Source organism: Puma concolor, chromosome F2 (genome assembly GCF_028749965.1).
Source record: "Puma concolor isolate L17-30 chromosome F2, mPumCon1.1.hap2, whole genome shotgun sequence".
Lineage (NCBI taxonomy): Eukaryota > Metazoa > Chordata > Mammalia > Carnivora > Felidae > Puma > Puma concolor.
In genome coordinates this window covers 69950061-69967217 of record NC_141684.1, presented here as the reverse complement: position 1 = coordinate 69967217, position 17157 = coordinate 69950061, and the positions used below count along the sequence as shown (strand labels likewise).

The 17157-nt window shown below is 36.1% G+C and overlaps 1 protein-coding gene across 3 annotated transcripts in view; it reads left to right on the top strand.

Moving 5' to 3' along the window:
- YTHDF3 (YTH N6-methyladenosine RNA binding protein F3) overlaps positions 1 to 10204 on the top strand; it is a 40638-nt gene extending 30434 nt beyond the window's left edge. For all 3 annotated transcript variants that reach the window (XM_086695112.1, XM_086695111.1, XM_086695113.1), the window contains one exon: positions 7112 to 10204. In XM_086695112.1, the coding sequence (XP_086551238.1) occupies positions 7112 to 7135 (24 nt within the window). In that variant the 3' untranslated portion in view covers positions 7136 to 10204. The remainder of the gene's footprint in view (positions 1 to 7111) is intronic.
- The last annotated feature ends 6953 nt before the right edge of the window (positions 10205 to 17157 follow it).

The following is a 17157-nucleotide window of genomic DNA, read 5'->3' as shown; positions in this document are numbered from 1 at the left end:
AGAGAAGCTGGGCAAACCATTAAAATTAACAGTACTCTGTAGAATATCTATGTATTTCATATTACTGCACCAATATGATACTTAATGTATTTGGGAGTTGTATTTTTCTAACTTTTCACTCTGATTTTTTAAACATTTGGAAGTAATTTTTAGATTTACAGAAATGTTACAGAGATAATATAGGATGTTTCTCTGTATGTAGTTTCTCCTAATATTGACATGTTACATAATCATAGTATGTTTATCCAAACATACGCTTTTCCAGATTTCCCCACTTTTCCCAGTTTTTCTATTCAAGATCTGGAAAACCAGTTTTGTATTCAGTTTTTATGTCTCCTTAATCTTCTCTAAGCTATGACAGTTTCTATGTCTTTCATGGCTTTAACACTTTTGAAGACGTTACTGGTCAGGTGTTTTATAAGGTGTCTTTCAATGTTGGTTTGCCTAATGCTTTGCCATGATTAGACTGAGTTTATGGGAAGAGTACTACGTAAGTGATACATCCTTCTCATCTGATCGTATGTAACTTATTGTGATACTAATTTTGATTGCTTGGTTAAGGTTGTATCTGCTAGGTTTCTCTAATGTAAATGTCCCTTTTCTCCTTTTGCATATGGTGTTCTTAGAAGCAAGTCAGTATGTCTAGCCCCACACTTTATTTTATGTTTTTAATTTAAATTTTAGTTAACATACAGTGCAGTATTGGTTTCAGGAGTAGAATTAAAGTGATTCCTCACTTACATACAACACACAGTGCTCATCACAGGTGCCCTCCTTAATGCCCATCGTCCATCTAGCCATCTCCCACCTACCTACCTTCATCAACCCTTAGTTCTTTATAGTTAAGAGTCTCTTGTTTACTGCTCTTCTCTTTTCCCCCTCCTTCCCATATGTTCATCGGTTTTATTTTTTAAATTCCACATAAGAGTGAAATCATATCTTTGTCTTTCTTTGACTTATTTTGCTTACCATAGTACATTCTAGCTCCATCCATGTTGTTACAAATGGTAAAATTTTATTTTTTGATGACTAATATTCCATTGTGTGTGTGTGTGTGTGTGTGTGTGTGACATCTTTATCTGTTCATCAGTTGATGGACATTTGCAGTCTACACTTTAAAGAAGGAAAAGCAAGCTCCACCTCATGCAGGAAAGAGTATTAAAGAATTTGTGAAATTTTTTGTTATTTATTCAGCTCTTGTGTTTGTTCTTTTTCTTACTTCTAGAATATTCCTTTTGTCTTAGATCTCTACAGTTCTCTAATTTTTTTTTTCTTTGTGATTTCCAGCTCTTTTTTTCTGATTTGTAATTTGAGATATTTCTTAGACTTAATATTCTACTTTCTAAATGAGGCTGTGACCATTTTCCCCTTTAATTCATCTACTGAAATATTCAGTTTGAAAATTAGATTTTTAACGTAAACAAAGGTGTTTGTCTTTTTGCATTTGGGTCTCAAGTGCCTGCCTGCCTGCTTTTTCTTTTTTTTTCCTTCCAGGTATTCACTGGTTCCTTTTGCAGTTCTGTGTTACTCTACTTGTGTTCCTAGTGCTTTTTCTCATTTACTTTTTGGATGGTGTGGCGTCTTAGATACACATTTACTTTTTCCCTTGTGGCTTTTTAAACCTCAGGTCTGGTTACTGAAATATTGCTTATAATGATAAACCTACCAGTGATTAAAAGGAAGTAAGTCATTTATCTCTAAGGTTAAAGGCAAGCTGTTGGCCTCTCTCAGAAAACTGAAGAAAATTTTGTTTTCAAGCTGTTTCCTAGGTAGAGATGTCTTAGCTCATCTGTGAAACTCATGGTTTAACAAAAAGACATGGGTTGGCAAGTAACCTTCCTCCTGGAGCTCATCTCCACATGCCAACTTGTGGATCTTGACCTTAGGATCATATGTTGGTCTCCAGTGTCTACTCACTTCAAGGTGGGGAAGAAGCCCTATACCAGACTCAAAGCCCTCTAATCTCCGAATCTGCCTGTTTGAGGCCTAGCTCTGTTAATGGAAAAGGAGAGGAGAAGGCATTCCTCTACAACTTATTTTTTGAATTGTCAATCATTAAGAATAAAAATTCTGTGAGTCACTTTGGGATTGTGTCCTAAAGAGTGTATATGTTTAAGTGCCTTCTTCTGAACTATCACTAAAGACATAGTCCTGTAGGTGTACTGGACCATGGCTTCCTTTGAATGATTTGGGTTTCCTTTCTCCCTCTATCCAGCTATCACTGATAGCTCAGCATCACTTAGTCTCATTTTTCTAGTGGTCTATAGCTGATAGCATGCCCATAGATATCTCATTATATTCAAGTATTTGTTTAATATTAACAGTGTCAGGTGCAGTTCTAGATCTTGTTAATGTAAATGTGGTTGTTTTGTTTTGTTGTCTTAAAGCCGAGGTGGTGTTGACCATATTCAGGAAGACCTGCGTTTTGTTGGTGGAATTTTTTCCATGCTAAGGACTTCCAAATTTGTATACTCACCCTGAACCTTTCCTCTTATCTCCAAACCCATGTATCCAGTTGCCTGTTTGACATCTTCTCACAGTTGTCTAATAAGCATCTTAAATTTAATATAACGCTGTTTGCCTGCCCCAAACCTTCTCTATCTCTGTATAGGGCACCACTGCCCTGCCAGTTGTTGAGGCCAACAATGCTGGACTCATTTGTGAAACTTCTCTTTCTCACTTCACGTCTAATCAGTCTATCAGTAAGTAACTTGTCAGCTCTGCTTTCAAAACGTATCTGGAATCCAAGCTCTTCACTAGCTCTGCATCTTCCAGCCCTGCCTAAGAGCTATTATCGTACTGGATTATTACTGTGCTAGCCTTTCTGCCTTTCCTGTTCTCACCTTTGCTCCCCTAGTCTATTACCAGCAAAACAGCCCTTAGGAGATCCTCGTGAGACAGTTTTTTCATGCTTCTCCTGATACTGTTAGTATCAAAGTATTGCTAACCTCAGAATATGTCAGGAAATATTCCCCCTTTTTCTAGTCTCTGGAATAGTTGGTGTAAGTTTAGAGTTATCAGTTCTGGGACAGTTAATTAAATGCACATCTAAAACTATGTGAGCTTGGAGGCACCTGACTGGCTCAGTCAGAAGAGCATGTGGCTCTTGATCTTGGGGTTGTGAGTTCAAGCCCAATGTTGGGGTGTAATTACACACACACACTTAACATGTGAGACTGGTGGGGTTTTTTGGGGGTGGATTTTTAATTGTTGATTAAAGTCCTTTATTACAAGTCTCTTCAGGTTTTCTACTTATTCTTGAGTTTAGTTTGGTAAATTGTATGTATATAAATTGTACTTTTAGGAGGTTGTTTTGTCTTAAGCCTTTTTTTCATATTGGCATTAATGGTATTTTTATTTTTTAGTTGTATCAGTCTTTTGCTAGTAATGTATCTTCTTTTTAAATCAGTCTTTCCAGAGATTTTTTTTCTCTTGGTAGTTTTTTTTTCTCCCAAACACTAATAGATTTCCCCCTCCAAACACCCAGTTTTTATTCTCTGGTTCTCTTTATTCTTGTTTTCCGTTTCATTATTTTCTGCTGCTATCCTATTTTATTCCGTCTACTTTTGGGGGCTTATTACTCATTTCCTAACAGATTGAGTTGGATGATGAGCTCATTACTTTTCAGACTTTCTCTTTTTTTTTAAAGTTCTACATGTGTAAATTTCTAAGTGTTTGTTGGGACTTAGACTAAGCATTTTCATTATTGTACTGATGTAAAAATTTTTGAATTTCCATTATGATTTTTTTGGAGATTTTTTTAGGAGTGGTTTTAGAATTTCCAGATGTGGTTAAGGTTTTTTGTTAATCTGTTTTGCTCCTAAAACTGATGTCAGAAAATGTGATGGTGCATGACATAGACCCTGGTATTTATTGAGATTTGCTTTCTGGTCTAGCATGTAGTCCCCTTCTGTGGTTGTTCTGTGTGTACCCTATAATTGGTTTGGTTTTCTGTAGCATGTATATTCACTCTGTATTTTTACTAATATATGTGCTTTACCAGTTACTTAGAGAAGTGTGTTGAATTCTCCTGCTATAATGAGAAACCTGTCAAATTTTCTTTATAATTCTGGCAACTTTTAATATATGTAAAGTTGTTTTTTTAGTTTAATATTATTGCAGCTTATTTTAAAAATATCTGTTATTTAGTATCGAGTGACCGTTTTGTCTCCCAACAGTGGTTTTTGCCTTCAAATGAGTTTTGTCTGGTACTAATATCGTTGTATCAGTCTTTATTTGGTTTGTGTTGTCATATGTCTTTTCATTACTTTTAACTTTGTGACCTTATGTTTTAGGTTGTTTTCTTGTAAATCATATATAACTGGATTTTTGAAAAATCTGAACTGTTATTTATATTTTCATTGAAGAACAGAGTTTTTGATGCTTGATTATAAATGTATATTTCTGCTGTCTTATTTTGTACTTTCTAATTAAATCTAGTTCATTCAGGCTCTCCCCTCAACCCTTCTGTCCTGTTGTATTGATGTATGTGTTTGTTTTTTTTTTTTTTATTTTCCTCTTTTCCTGGCCACTGAGTTAGAAGTTACACATTACATACATAGCTATCTTGTAATACGTATGTAATTTGTATATTTTAAATTTGATTCAGCTAAAGTGCATAGTTGATTACAGTTGAAACTGAAATAGTATCTCTAACTTCTATTTTAAATAACACACGATCCTTATTGCTATAGCTGATCATCTCCCTTGAATTAAATTTCCCTTTGTCTAACTTATCCTTAAATAGTGATTTTTTGGGGTGCCTGGGTGGCTCAGTCGGTTAAGCGTCCGACTTCAGCTCAGGTCACGATCTCACGGTCCGTGAGTTCGAGCCCTGCGTCAGGCTCTGGGCTGATGGCTCAGAGCCTGGAGCCTGCTTCCGATTCTGTGTCTCCCTCTCTTTCTGCCCCTCCCCCGTTCATGCTCTGTCTCTCTCAGTCTCAAAAATAAATAAACGTTAAAAAAAATTTAAAAAAATAAAAAAATAAATAGTGACTTTTTTTTTCCTGTAGTTTGAAGGTTCTTCATGGAGTTGATAAATTTCTGTAGCTTTTATATCTGGCTAATTAAAGCAGGCTTCAAAATTTTTCACACAAATCTATTTGTTTTCTTTAGTTTAGAACTGAACTTTATGATTAGGCTGTTTTTTATTTATTTTATTTTTTTAATGTTTTATTTATTTTTGAGAGAGAAAAAGCAAGCAAGCAAGCAGGTGAGGGGCAGAGAGGGAGACACAGAATCTGAAGCAGGCTCCAGGCTCTGAGCTGTCAGCACAGAGCCCAATGCGAGGCTCGAACTCACAGACCGTGAGATCATGACCTGAGCTGAAGTTGGACATTTAACCGACTGAGCCACCCAGGTGCCCCGATTAGGATGTTTTTTAAAAAGCTTTAAGGATTGTATACAATCAGACGACACTTCCTGGTACTATATTCTCTTTTTTGTCCCTTTTTTTTCCTTCATATTGTTGGATTTAGCTAGCTCTGTGCTTTCGTTTTGTTTTATTTAATTACTTTATTTTTAACATTTTTATTTATTTTTGAGAGACAGAAACAGAGAGAGCAGGGGAGGGGCAGAGAGAGAGGCAGGCTGCAAGCTCTGAGCTGTCAGTACAGAGCCTGAGCAGAGCTCGAGCCCACGACTCGTGAGATCATGACCTGAGCCGAAGTTGGACGCTTAACTGACTGAGCCACCCAGGCACCCCAAGTTTTATTTACTTTTAGAGTATCCCACTGGAAATGTGTGTATGAAATGATTTTATTTGTAGTTACCATATAGGAGGGCATTTATTTTATTAGCTTTCTGTATGAAATACTGTTACTTAAGTTCTAGAAATATATTAAAGTTAAAAAGAAAGGAATTTAGTAACAGATAACTTACAGAGTTCTCTTTGGAATTTAAAATACAGTTTTCTGATGGTGTCACAGGATTGGAAACTAATTGACCATTTGCAAAGAATATTCATATTTATTATAGAGCATGTATTACTCATGGAAAATAAAATGGGAGTAGTGAAAACAAAAAAGTTTTATAATGTGTTTAAACACAGGTCTTTTTCAAAGTGTGTTCTCTGGACCAGCAGTGTCTGGATCACCTGTGAACCTGTTAGAACTACAACTCGTAGGTTCAGCTTCACACATTAGGGGCCCAGTAGTCTGTTTCCAGAAGTTTTACAGATTATTCTAATGCTAAAATTTGAGAACTGAGTTACAAGGTGGTGCAAACTACATGATGCATACATTTAACAGGCATACACAATGCCAGTCATTCTTTATTTCACAGACAGAAGTACTGCAGATATATATTGGGATAGTAAACAAAATGAAAACATAACTCAGTTTAACTTTTGTTCAAGGGATTTCCAACTTCTTAACGGAATTAATAATGATGATTAATAAATATTAAGATTTCTAGGGGCGCCTGGGTGACTCAGTCGGTTAAGCATCTGACTTCGGCTTAGGTCATGATCTCACAGTCCGTGAGTTCGAGCCCCACGTCAGGTTCTGTGCTGACAGCTCGGAGCCTGGAGCCTGCTTCAGATTCTGTGTCTCTTCCCTCTCTCTGACCCTCCCCCGTTCATGCTCTTTCTCTGTCTCAAAAATAAATAAACATTAAAAAAAAAAAAGATTTCTTGATATGAAAAAGTACAATATGATGAATATGAGAATATGATATAGAGGAAGTTTGTGAATCAAAGTATTTTTTAATTAACACTAAATTCTTAATCCAATTTTAGTGCATTTTAATGCATCTCTTTTCCTCATAACCCTACCTAGCCAATAGTTCAAATTGCCACAGAGGCCTTTTAGGCCTTAATACCTCACCATTAAAAGCTCAGTGAAAAGGCTAGAAAGATGTTCATATTCTCACCTTAAAATCTCACGGGAAAATAGGGCGTGGAGAAGGTCATGCTCTCTTGATATAGGTCTTTTGTTTGAAATCCTTTGTTTTAAAATGTTTGTAGTAATCCTCCCTCAATAGTATGCATAGGTAGTAAATCTTTTTTAATTACTCAAATTAGTATTTGCGTAACTTTTTATTATAGTACAAATAATTTCAGTCTTTAAATAATGATAGTATTTTATTAAAATTCTCTGTGCTTTTCTTTCAGGAGAGAAATAGAAACAAACAATAACCGTATGAAGATGTCCTGTTAGAATTACAACACTAATGATGTAGACTCTGGAAATGCCTAATAAGTCAAAGAAGACGTTATTAAAGCTTTTTTTCTGCTTAAGGTGACATCTTTGAACTCTAACACAGAATTGACTCTTCTTGTAATGGTTTTCATCAGCGCATCTGCCCTTATACTCTCACCAAACACACTTGAGAACTGTAACTTCGTCAAGCACTTTCTGTCCTGAAGCTTTTACCAGTATCTGCTGTCTTTTGTAATTATGCATCCTAGCTAAGGCACAGAAGACTGAATGAATGCAAGGATTCATTAACTCTTTGAATTTGTTAAATACTAACAGTTAACCATTAGAAGTGGTTCAATGATGTAAGAGTCACACTGCTTCAACTTTTTCTTTGTTGTAGTTTTTAAATTGTCAATTTTTAGCTATTTGACAGATTAAAAGCAAAATAATCATGCCATATTTAGTCCTGGAGTTCAAGTCTAAATGTTTATGTGAAAAGTTATTGTAGTAAACTTTTAATATGGCAAAGCAACCTTAAGCTCTATTTTAGCCAAATGAATCATGATCTGAAATTATATTAGAACATTTCCCTGGTCTTCAAAGCGTTTGGTGTAACAGAATATTGATATGCAGCTTGGTGGACTTCACCAGTTAATGCACATTCTTCTCCCCTCCCTCCCCCAATAATGTGTATACTGAAAAATGTGCATTTGTCTGAGGAATTATTTTGTTTGCTGCCACTTAATGAATCTCAAAATTTTGAGTAAATGTACCTCAGTCTAATCAGACTTTTTATGACCTTTATAACTACATTTAAAACCCTTAATTCCTATTTCTGGGTGTTTGCGAGCCTGATTGCGATCATGAAGTAAAAATTTATTATTCTAGGTATTCACTAGCTAAAGAAACAATAGTTCTTGTTTAGCAAGCATATACTGTTCCTCAACTCGTTTCTCCAGCTTTTGCAGTGTCCTGGCATCCTTAAAATACTTTGAAAATATGGCCTTGATCCATGGATTAAATCAGTATCTAAGTGAATGTGTTGATGTTTTATTGATCAGATCTATATAAATGGGAATACAGCATATATCTGGGTATTCTTATAGTTATCTTTTTAACATCTTATTTTTTTCATTAATTACATATCAACATTAATTTTGTAACTTGAAACAAATTGATTTTGTATAATTAAACGTGTCAAGCATCTGTATTAACTGATTTGATGGCATAAGGTTATGAAGATAATGTACTGCCCCTTATATTACTGTTCCAAAAGGAGGAAACTATGTAGAAAGATACATTAAGGGTGAAAATAGCAATATAGTAGATTTGAATACCTTGATGTTTTGCATTACTCCATTTATGTTTACATCATGTTTAGAAATGTGTTCATTTACAGTGGTCTTTGGTCACTTCAGTTCAAAAATTTAGTGACAGATATTTCTTTGAGGCTTTCATTTATATAATTTTTTTGTACAATGTTTTCTTAAAGGTACAAATACTGTATTCAAGTGAAAAAAATGCAGTATTTGTAGATAATCGTAGCTACTTCACAGTTCTTTCGTAGTCCCAGTGTAGTTATATCAGTGTTTACTGAAGGGAACATCAAAATATTAGTGGTATGTCACAGAATAAAAGACTTTCTTAAAGGAAAATTGCACCTATTTTACCTTTTTAAGAGTAAGCCATGAAATCTCGTAACACGTCTCTTAACTATTTATACTGAAATTGGCATTTGGGTATAGTCACCACAGCAATGTTCTGTATCCCTAAGATTATATAGATAGGACGTGTCAAAGCTGACTGTTGTCACTCTGGAGGTCCTATTAGACAAAACTGTAAAGGGGTGACCGTGTAGAAAGGGTCTGAGTCCTCTCTCTGAGGTTCTCTTTTTCTTGGTGCTTTATTAGCAACTCTGAATATTTTTATAAAACTAGTTACATTATAAGTGGATTCAAACTTGTTTAATTTACATTAGGTTTCTATGTAAGAAGTGTCACTCACTCAGCGAGCAGGCTGATTGCAGTAGCAGACGCAGCTGTCAGATGTAATCGAGGAGTCTATTCAAGGTGAGGAGTACATCCCAGTGCCTTTAACCTGGATTTCTAATACGAAGTGAAATGGGTGCAGCATTCCTTTGGAAAAACGACAACAACAACAACACTTTTGTCTTTTCAAAATTGGTAATTGTTTTCTTCAGAGCACCTACCTTCTCTTCCTCCTTGGTCTGTCAGTGTATGGCAAAAAGGTTTTTCTCTGAATGAAATGATCACAGATTGTCTCAATAGCACAACTAACTATTTCTTAACTGTAGGGACCAAAAGGGAGAGAACCTGGGCTCTGCAGCAGGAGACACATCATCAAATGTTTGAATAATCACAAATTAAGACATTATTGGCCCAGTCAATTTCTTGCTTCCGATTTTTCCAAAATCTGGTTTGAATGTTTCTTATTAAAGTTCTCTTACGTGGGTATTTTATTTTGAAAGGTATTATAGTTTGTATATTTAACAGTAAGGGGGAAAATGTAACCAAAATTAGTATTCTTTCTCTATACATATTGGTACTTGAAGATTCCTTTCAGAAGAAACCCCAGCCTTTTCCTAATTTCAATACTTAATTCCTCATTTTAACTCGAGTGATCTTTCTAATTCAAAAGCTGTGTTCTTTTTGAATACCATGCATGGGGGTTAAGCTGATGTTAAAACAGTTTGCAATAAAAAAGAATCAGCTTAAGTCATTTAATCATTTCAAGTGCATTCTGCATCCTATAAAAATAAGTTTGAGAAATTAAGAGAATTGTGTTTTCATTAAGTTTTGCATATCTTTTGTTATGCCATGTAAATTCCCTTCTTTTTCGTATGATTAAAGAAAGGTTATGATAAAATGATTAGTTCATTTACATTCACTTGTAGCAATTACATGAGAATTTGAATTTTGTCGTGTTTGGGTTTGTTCATTCCTGTGAATGATGGTACAGTTAGGTGAGATTTTCTGTTATGGTACCCAAACTCACCATTTGGTCCTCTTTAATCTTTGAGGGTTTCAATAAAAATTGTTCACTCATATCTGTGTTTTTTTCCATTTTATCTTCAAAAATATATATTGCTTGCCAGAAAACAACATTTTTGTCCGTCCTATTGTGGGTTTCCTGATTGACACGTCTCTCAAGTACAAATAGATTGTATCACTCGTTTTAGTTGGCCATTTAAATTAAGTGGGGGAATTAGAGAGAGGATAACCGTTTATCCTAATCTTTATCTGCTCCAGTGAGCTTATTGAATTACATGCTCTTAGTACTAAACTTAGAGCAAAAGAGAAAGAGGCCTATTTGTTTTCATGTAATGGGAGCAAGTAGTGGTACCAGCTGTCTAATAACCCTAACCCCCCATCCTTGGTACCAAGGAATGCTTTTCCAACAGTCTGTGTGTTATCCTTTGGGATAGATAGAGCTTGTGCAGATAACGATCTGTGATGAATGTGGATGGTGCATTGATTATTGGCTGGGCTCTTTATCTAAGGTACTTGTCCTGATGGGGGAAACCAAAGAGTTTAGTTTTGTGCTGTTAAAACTTTCCAGATGCGCTGTTGGCCTGTGAAGAGGGCACAATTTTACAGAATCCCCAGGTGTCCCACACTGTGGCATCATTTGGAACCTCCTTTTTACCAGTCATTTCCTAAAGGGAGTGTTTGCATTTCATCAGCATATTTCTATTTGAGGCTACCCCAATTCTTACCAGCCTGGCCTTATCTTGGTTAGTGATACTAGATTTTGTAAGTCTACTTTAGAAACTAAAATATCTTGTTTGGTTTTTTTTTTTAAGTTTATTTATTTTGAGACAGAGAGCGTGAGCAGTGAAGGGTAGAGAGAGAGGGAGAGCGGGAGAATACCAAGCAGGCTCCACACTGTCAGCGCAAATCCCAATGTGGGGCTTGAACTCACAAACTGTGAGGTCATGGCCTGAGCAGAAACCAAGAGTCAGACTCTTACCCAGCTGAGCCACCCAGGCACCCTGGAACCAAAATATTCTTGCAGTCAGAAGTTAACTGGCCAACTCAAAGTCACTAGCTTTCTAATTACAGTACTTGGTGATAGCATAATCTTGAGGTGCATTCTTTTCTCATTCCTCTTGGTGCAGTAGTGAGAAGTAGAACTAATATCACCTACGTGTGGTAGTGGCAGTTTAAATACAGTTCATGTATGTATACTGCACTAAGTTCAGAATCTGTCTACTCTATAATTTGAGTTACCGTTTGGGACTAAATATAAACAAACTTTTTGTAAAACAACATGCAAGGAAGATGTACGTGTGGAGTTCATAACACTGATGAGTTCCCCATCCCTTCCTGCCACCCCACTTGCCTATCCAAATACTCCTCCCCACGCCCTTACATAGAACACACGTAGGGATGTAGATGGTTGAATGTCATTTTAAAACATTGGATATATCTGACACCTCTGTAATCAGAATGGAATTAATCCTGTAAGGGAATGTCTTAGAATTGGAAGTTGAAAGAAAGACCAGACTTTAAGTTATTTCTAACTGGTAGATTGACCCTGAGCGAATCATTTCTTTCTTTCAGTGCACTTACCAGGACATTGGTATAGAATACATCTAAGGTTCTTGGCAGTTCTGAAGTTTTGTGTGATTTATGATGTAAATAGCTTTGTAGACTATGACCTATTCTAGCAATGGTGAATGTTTGGTCTTTAGAAACTAAGTTTGGAAACCGATATAATTTTTAAAAAAATAATTTTATTTACAGAATATAAATAATGAACACCTCAATTACATTTTATACATTGTGTGTATGACTACTTTCCTTCAATGATTTTTGAAGTTCTTTGGTACAAAATCCTCATCTTTTCCATAGTATTGATAAAAAGAGACAAGAGACTATGTGTTCCAAAGAAATCCAAGTCTTTTTTTTTTTTTTTTTTTTTCCCTCTTCATTATCCTGTCATTGTATATTATCCTTATGGGTGTTTTTTAAATAAAAATATGCTTTATATTTTTAAAATAGTTTTACAGAAAAATTGGGAAGACAGTACAGAGTTCCCATACACCTTGCAGCCAGCTTTCCCTATTAACATCTTACATTAGTGTGGTACATTTGTTACAATTCATAGACCAGCATTGATACATTATCATCATACTTTTTTTCAAATTTTTAAAGTTTTATCAAATGTCCATTTTTTAGTCCAGGATGCCATCGAGGATAGCGCATTACTTTTAGTTGCTATGTCTCCTTAGCTTCTTCTTGGCTGTGGTAGTTTCTCAGACTTGTTTTTGATGATCTTGACACTATTGAGTACAGGTCAGATTTTGTAGAGTGCCCCTCTGGAATTTATTTTGTGATCTTAGGGTTAGATCGAGGTTATGGGTTTTGGGGAGGAAAACCCCATAGGGAAATTGCCATTTCCATCACATTATATCAAAGAGGCATAGCCCCAACATAGGCTTGTTGATGTTGACCTTGGTCACCTGGCCAAGGTAGTGTTGGGTTTATCCATTGCAAAGTCACTCTTTTTCCTCCTTTCTGTACTCCTTGGAAAGAATCACAGTCCACCTTTGAGTGGGTAGTTGTGCTCCCTCTTCTCCATGTATTTTTGAAGAGAAACATGAGAATGTGTTTATTACTGTTTAGCCTCATCCCAGCAGGCTGTGTCAATGCATTTTCTTTTTTGCTTGTATCTTTTTAGAACTCTTTTCCCACTTTTCCCCTTCCGCTTTTTTCAACAGAACAGTTGCATATTGGAGGAATCTAATGGAGACTCCTACCTGCTCTAAGTTCTAAATGTGTATGTAAGATGATTTTTAACAAGGGGATTGAAGATGTATTAATAAAGGAGATTTAGATGATGGCAAAATATCTTGGTCTTACATGTATAGGTAAGAATGGATGGTCATTCAGATTTGGCTGGGCTGAAAGCCCTGAGTTGGGAGCTAAACAGTTACGGTTACAGTGGTTCTTTCCTTTAAAAAGGAAGGGTGATTTAAATAGCTTGGCATCTGTTTTTTGATGGAATTCTTTTGAGATACTTTGTTGTTGTTGTTTTAAACGTTTATTTATTTCTGGGAAAGAGCACAAGCCGGGGAGGGGCAGAGAAAGAGGGAGAGACAGAATCCGAAGCAGGTGCCAGGCTCTGAGCTGTCAGCACAGAACCCAGCATGGGTCTCAAACCCATGAACTGTGAGATCATGACTTGAGCCAAAGTCGGTTGCTTAACCAACTGAGCCACCCAGGTGCCCTTGAGATACTTCTGAGGCTGCTGCATCATATTCTGGCCAAGAGCATGGACTTTGGAGGCCTACAGACCTGTCCTTGAATCCTGGGTCCACTAAATTAGATCCAAGCCTAGATTTTCCTCATCAATTAAAAAATTAAAAATAAAATATAGATCCTATTTCAGGAGGATTAAATGAAGTCACATTCAAAAAGTGTTTAGCACAATCCCTGGGCCTGTGGCGAGGCTTCAAATGTTAACAGTTCTATGCTCTTAATTTGTTGGGGAGAATTTAGAATTTACTGATCGTCATTGAAGATTTCTCAGGGGTAATCTTCACTACTTACAAGCAGCTTAAAGGTGGTAGAAAGCTGATTACTTTTCAGTTCATACTGTTATATCATTGAGATCCTGAGAGCAGTCACTTCCTGAATAAAAGCTTAAATTATCATTTATACTCCTTAAGTCAACTCTTGGTTTCCAGTTTTCAGTGACTTGTCAGTTACGCTTTTTCTAAATAAGTTAGATGTAACAACATAGAGTTAGTTTATCTGGCTAGTGCTCAGCCGTGGGGCAGAACCAAAGGCAGATGAGGCCAAAAGGAAAGCAAATATGAGAACAATAACATGAGAACAGCTATAAACAATAGAAGAAAAATGAAGCCAAAGATGAAAATTATAGCCTAAGAAGAAATTTTTTGCTTTGTTACAAATGGTCCTTGATATTGATACCATTTAAGTATATTAGTATCAAACGACAAACTACTAAATTTAGCAGTGAGTTTGATGTCCTTTCTTGAAGGGAACATAATCCGTGGATTGGTGAGTACAGTGCCTCCCGAGGGGTCTCCACTCCACTCTCTACAACTCTTGAAGGATTTTGTGCAAGTGCCAGTTTTTATAGAGTGCTAGAACAGGCAACGCAGAAACGGGTCATGACTGGTTAGCAGCTCCTGTTTTCTCGGGTAAGGTGAGCTAGCTAAGAAGGTGACTTGGAGGCTTGTGATTGGTGTGTGTTAGGTTTCCTTGCAGGTTGTTTAAGGTTAAGTGCAGGCTGATGTAGGCTTAGTTTTGGGACAGCCTGGCCACTGGGGGCAGCCTCCATTTTGTGGGGGCCAAGGTACAAATTGCCTTTATCATTAGTAAGTAGTAGCTTCATTATGCATGAAGCTGTTCATTATGCATGAACAGGTCAGAACGCGAACACCAATGTGGATGCGTTACTTCCGTATTTCATCAACGGTATGGTGCAGTTTGGAAGTAAGAGGTATTTTGACATCCGTGAAATAAGATGGCAGTTTTAACTCTTTAAGAAAGATTATATCTTGAGGTAAAAAGGTTACAAATAAAACTCATTGTTGCATGCTAATATTAAGACTGTTATCTCCAACTAATATACGAAGCTTATTCTTTCTGCTTGGGCTTGCTGTACAAACTGACTTTTGCATTCTTCTGTAAGGCACCCAGTGCTTGGACCACGCATAATACTTGCATCCCTGTTCCAGTTGTACCTGTTTCTTTTATTCTGCAATTTAAATATGTAAACTGATTAAAAAAAAAAAACCAGCATGTGACTGAAAGAGTTGTGTCTATGAAAACTAAATTGACAGTTTGGAAATACCTGATAGAGGTGCCGTTGTCTAATTAGGTATAGATCAGAAAACTGTAAAAACTTGTCAGGAAAGTCATAAAAATGTGGAAGTTTGCAAGTGGATTTTCAGTTCTCACTCCAGTGGGAAATCTTAGGTGATGCGTTAGAGGTAAAGGCATGGTTCATAGAAGAAACACATCAGGGAACTTGAATCAGAAAGTCTTGGACGTATATAAAATAATCTGTGAATTAAAGTATACGTCTGTTTTAAATTAAAATGTTTGAAGTTTGTATCACTTCTTATGAATCCATTCCATTATTTAACACTGTTCATTTTTAAGATTTTAACCTAAATTACTCTTTTTTAAGTCCCAAAACTTGTTTCCCTCTACATTCAACAGGTTAACCATTTTCTGCTTGTGGTTGCATGTGTACATGTGTAATGATAAGCTGTTATGATATCTTTGCAAATAAATGTAATAAAGAAGTATTCATACCACTTAGAAAATATAATGTGCTAGCACTTACGTATGTATTTCAAATATCTAAGCTGTAAGGAATGTTTCCCGTATGAAATGTGGGAGAGAAGAAATATACCCAGTAACAATTACTGGTGTCTACAATTACAGCCACTGAAACCTTGTCGAGTCTTGGGAATTGCCTTGAGTAAATCTTTTCTCTTTTGAAAAGTAAATCTTTTCTCCTTTGGAAAGGCACATGTTTAATTTCTAAGAGCTTGTATAAATGGATGGTTTTCCCCCCATTTCTCTCTTTTAATAAGGCCAAAAACAAAAATGCCTAAGGAAGAGGAAGTCAGCCATTAAATAGTTATTTTGGAATTATGTAACCTAGGCTTTCCAGATTTTGTTTTTGTTTATCTTTTACTGCTTTCCAGGCAATATTTGAAACACATTAAAAACAAATGAAAAACCAATGGAATGATTTCCAATAGCACATCTAGAGTAGAAATAAACTCATTTGCATCTGTATTTATTTTCAAGTGGATTTAAATTTTTTTTTTTTTTTTAGTTTATTTTTTGAAATAGAGGCAGAGCTCAAGCAGGGGAGGGGCAGAGAGAGAGGGAGACAGAATCGGAAGCAGGCTTCAGTCTCTGAGCTGTCAGCACAGAGCCCGAGGCGGGGCTCGAACCCATGAAACTGCGAGATCATGACCTGAGCTGAAGTCAGCCACTTAACTGAACCATCCAGGTGCCCCTTCAACTAGATATTAAAAAGATTTTCCAGAAGACCCTTTGAACAGCTTTCTCACGAAGGTTCAAATTTTAAAAAGACACATTAATACTAAGTTTTGTTCACATATAGGTACCTAGCTTCTCCTTTTTTAGTTGATGTTTATAGCTTGGTGAGGAAACCCTATTCCATTCACAATGAATTCCATTCACAATGAACTTACTCTATTTTCTTTTCTTTTCTTTTTTCTTTTCTTTTCTTTCTTTTTCTCTTTTCCCCTTTTCTTTCATTCTTTCTTTCTTTCTTTCTTTCTTTCTTTCTTTCTTTCTTTCTTTCTTTCTTTCTTTTTCTTTCTTCTTTCTTGCAGAAATTGCCATTTTTTTATGTTTATTTTTGAAAGAGAAAGCACCCACCAAAGCAGGTTCCACACTGACAGCAGAGAGCCCGATGTGGGGCTTGAACTGACAAGAGATCAGGACCTGAGCCACCCAGGTGCCCCAACTTACACTATTTTCAAGGAAAACCTCAGTTGTTCCATTATTGTAGGTTTTTTTTTTTTTTTTTACACCATTCAGGAATACTCCACAGGCCCACTATAGATACACAGACTATTTACTCCCTTAGAGTGGGTTTTTGAATGGTTTTGATACCTGACTATACTTCCCAGTACTTAATGGACACTCCTGATATATCAATAATACAACTATTACCAGTAAGTGTCCTATCTGTAATACACAATCTTCATAATTTATAATAATAATACCAAGTGTATTAAAGGTTTGGCAGCGGTACTCAGTAGTCTCAGTACCCCGTTACACACAAATTATTGAGGAACCCAAAGAGCTTTTGTTCATGTGGGTTCTATCTATATTTACCATACTGGAAGTTAAACATTTTAAAGCAACTTACTGTTTCATCTAAGAGCATCTGGGTTTTCATCTTTTTTGTGTTCAATCTTTGCAGTATCACTACGTAATCCTCTGGAAAACTGGACTGTGCTGTTATGAAA